The sequence below is a fragment of the Mauremys reevesii genome, linkage group 13 (genome assembly GCF_016161935.1).
Source record: "Mauremys reevesii isolate NIE-2019 linkage group 13, ASM1616193v1, whole genome shotgun sequence".
NCBI lineage: Eukaryota > Metazoa > Chordata > Testudines > Geoemydidae > Mauremys > Mauremys reevesii.
The window spans coordinates 5,742,786-5,745,778 of NC_052635.1; the positions used below are offsets into that span (position 1 = coordinate 5,742,786).

At 45.8% G+C, this 2,993-nt stretch overlaps 1 protein-coding gene across 1 annotated transcript; it reads right to left on the minus strand.

Moving 5' to 3' along the window:
- Positions 1-1,652: 1,652 nt before the first annotated feature.
- On the minus strand, positions 1,653-2,609 carry LOC120380210 (olfactory receptor 14A16-like). The gene has a single exon (XM_039497724.1). It carries the CDS (start codon positions 2,607-2,609, stop codon positions 1,653-1,655), a length of 957 nt encoding a protein of 318 aa, XP_039353658.1.
- Between the last annotated feature and the right edge of the window lie 384 nt (positions 2,610-2,993).

Consider the following 2,993-nt stretch of genomic DNA (forward strand, 5'->3'; position numbering starts at 1 on the left):
ACGTTCACAACATGACACCATCATACCACACTCTGTCACACAAGCAAACAATTCACCAGAAACCATGGTATCCAAAGCAGCATTTATACCCCCAAAAGGAAAAGAGTCAGAGACCTCCAAGTCCACTGGGAACTTGATTATGGCTATTCATTTTAGGTGGAAGATCCTGAGATGGTGTGATGGTGGGTGGCAATACAGGATAGATAGATATGTAAGCAGAGTCAGGATGAGCTCTACCCTGACATCTGGTGGTGAATTATGGTGAGTGTGGAAAAGAATTTCAGGAGCTGATCTTGTTTACATAGGCACACCCACCCCGCCTAGCATAGCCTAAAATGGTTACTTTGACAGCTGTGGGATCCCCAATTTCTTTGTTATTGGGTCAGGAGGAATAAAGTGTTATTACTCTGATTATGTGAATGAGGGACTATGAACCTGTTTTATGACAGAGGATCTCACCATCAACTAAGGAGCACTTGCTAGACAAGGGACATGGGTGCCAAAACCTAGTGAATTGAGAGAGGTTGGGGACTGGTTTGTGTACTTGAGGCTATGGGTCCCTTTTGAGGGCATGGAACACCAGTTGCACCTTCTCCACTCTCTACTGTTGAAGAGCAGAGCTAATTTTGATTCCATTAGGAGTCCACTTAGAGGCTGATGAGCTGAATTCACTTTGGGCCAATGGTGCACCAGTACCGGGGCTCCCCTACTACAAGCTGAAATCACTAAAAGAGCTAAACTTACTGAACTGAGATCACTGAATGCTGTGTTAACTAGTGGGGGAGCCTGAAGATCTATTGCAAAGTGGCTTGCAGAGCTGAGCAGTTTGCAGGATGGTTGGAGTGGCCCAGGGAACAATGAGCGGAGTGGAGCAGTTTGCGGGGATGGCTGGAGGAGAGGCACAGCTGATGGAGTGGAGCCAGTCGTGGTGAAGACTACAGCAGAACTCCACGGAGAGGCGGGACAGTCAGCCCTGGCCCACGTAAGGTGCCCCTTAACACCCTGTGTGCCCCCCCATTTCCACCCAGGCTGGGGGCGTAAAACTCTTCAGATAAACTTTTGAACTCTGGGGCGGCACTGACCAGGGACAGAGACTTTTGGGTTGTTGGACTTTGGAGTGATTGGACTTGAGACCCTAAGAGGAAAAGGACATTGCCAAAACTTACTTGGTGGGTCTTTTGCTCATGGATTATGTTATGAATCCTGTTTTTGGTGTTTCCCCAATATGATGACACATTGTTTCCCTCCTTTATTAAAAGGATTTTGCTACACTCATACTCTGTGCTTGCGAGAGGGGACGTATTGCCTCCTAGAGGCGCCCAGGGGGGTGGTATGTAATTGTCCCCAGTCACTGGGTGGGGGCTTGAGCCGGTTTTGCATTGTGTTATGGAAACAGAACCCCTGGATACTGAACCCGGCCCCTGTTGCTGCCAACTCAGAGGGGCAGAAGGGTTACAGATAGATTAGATAGATTAGATTCTGATGTTATTTATATAGTTGTAAATATACAGTAAGTCCATTGACTTAACTCTGCATTTTTAACCAGTGTAAATGCCCCTTTCTGCATAAGCAGATTTCAAATCATGTTTTCAAGGAGACAATAATGCCTTCATTTGATTATATTTGAAAAGAAACAGAGATAGAAATCACAATCAAAGACGAAAGATGGACAGTTCATTTTTTGTGAATAACTTCCCCGCCATGAGTTTCCTCAGGGCAGCTTTGATCTCCTTGTTCCTCATGCTGTAGATGATTGGATTCATCATTGGAGGCATCACAGAATAGAGAACAGCCACCATGAGATCCAGACCTGATGTTGAGCTGGAGGAGGGCTTCAGGTAGGCAAAGGCTATAGTGAAAAAGAACAAGGAGACCACAATGAGGTGAGGGAGGCAGGTGGATAGAGCTTTATGCCGGCCTTGCTCAGAGGGGATTCTCAGCACTGTGGTGAAGATCTGAACATATGACACAACTATAAAAACAAAGCAGCTGAAGGCTAAGCATGTACTAAAGACAATAACCCCAGTTTCACGGAGGTATGAGTCAGAGCAGGCGAGCTTGAGGAGCTGGGGGATTTCACAAAAAAATTGATCCACCATGTTGCCTCCACAGAAGGATAGTGAAAAGGTGTTCCCAGTGTGCAGTGCAGTGTAGACAAAAACACTCATCCAAGCACTGGCTGCCATTTGGACACAAGCTCTCCTGTTCATCACTCTCTCATAGTGGAGTGGTTGGCAGATGGCGATGTATCGGTCATATGCCATGATGGTGAGTAAGGAGTACTCGGTTACAGCAAAGTACATAAAGAAAAAGACTTGGGTGACGCATCCAGAATAAGAAATTGACCTGGTGTTCATGAGGGAGTTGGCCATGGATTTGGGGACTGGGACAGAAATGAAGCCGATGTCTAGAATGGACAAATTCATCAGGAAGAAGTACATGGGGGTGTGAAGGTGGTGGTCAAAGGCAACAACTATGATGATGAGAAGATTCCCCATCAAGGCTGCCAGATAAATCACCAGAAACATCACAAAGTGCAAAATCTGCATCTCCCGAATGTCAGAGAATCCCAGGAGAAGGAACTCAGCCATGGTGGTTTGGTTGGACATTTCCCTCTCCATACACCATGTCCTGCCTGTGGATGGAAGGAGAAGGGCAATGGGCAAGATTAGAGTGACAGAGAAAATGACCTAATTCTCTCTCTCTAATATCCCATGATGGGAATGTCAAAGGTGCACAGTTCTTGTCGCTTCCACAGACTGGATTATCACCTTTAAAGCTAAGGGCGATGGATTACACCATCTGAGGATCTGGCCAATGTGGTATGAAGGCTGGAACAAAGTACAACTAAATCCAACATTAATAGCCAATATAGTACCCAATTGTGAGAAACAGAAGGCTCTAAATTTGGGCATGAAATGTAAATACTAACACGGCTAATGCTGATAGCAATGCTGGAATAGTGATTCCCACTTTTCAGAGAAGTTTAACAT

What these genes read in the sequence shown, in the direction of transcription:
- LOC120380210 (XM_039497724.1), bottom strand. Translation starts at nt 2,609, where the DNA reads ATGTCCAACCAAACCACCATGGCTGAGTTCCTTCTCCTGGGATTCTCT.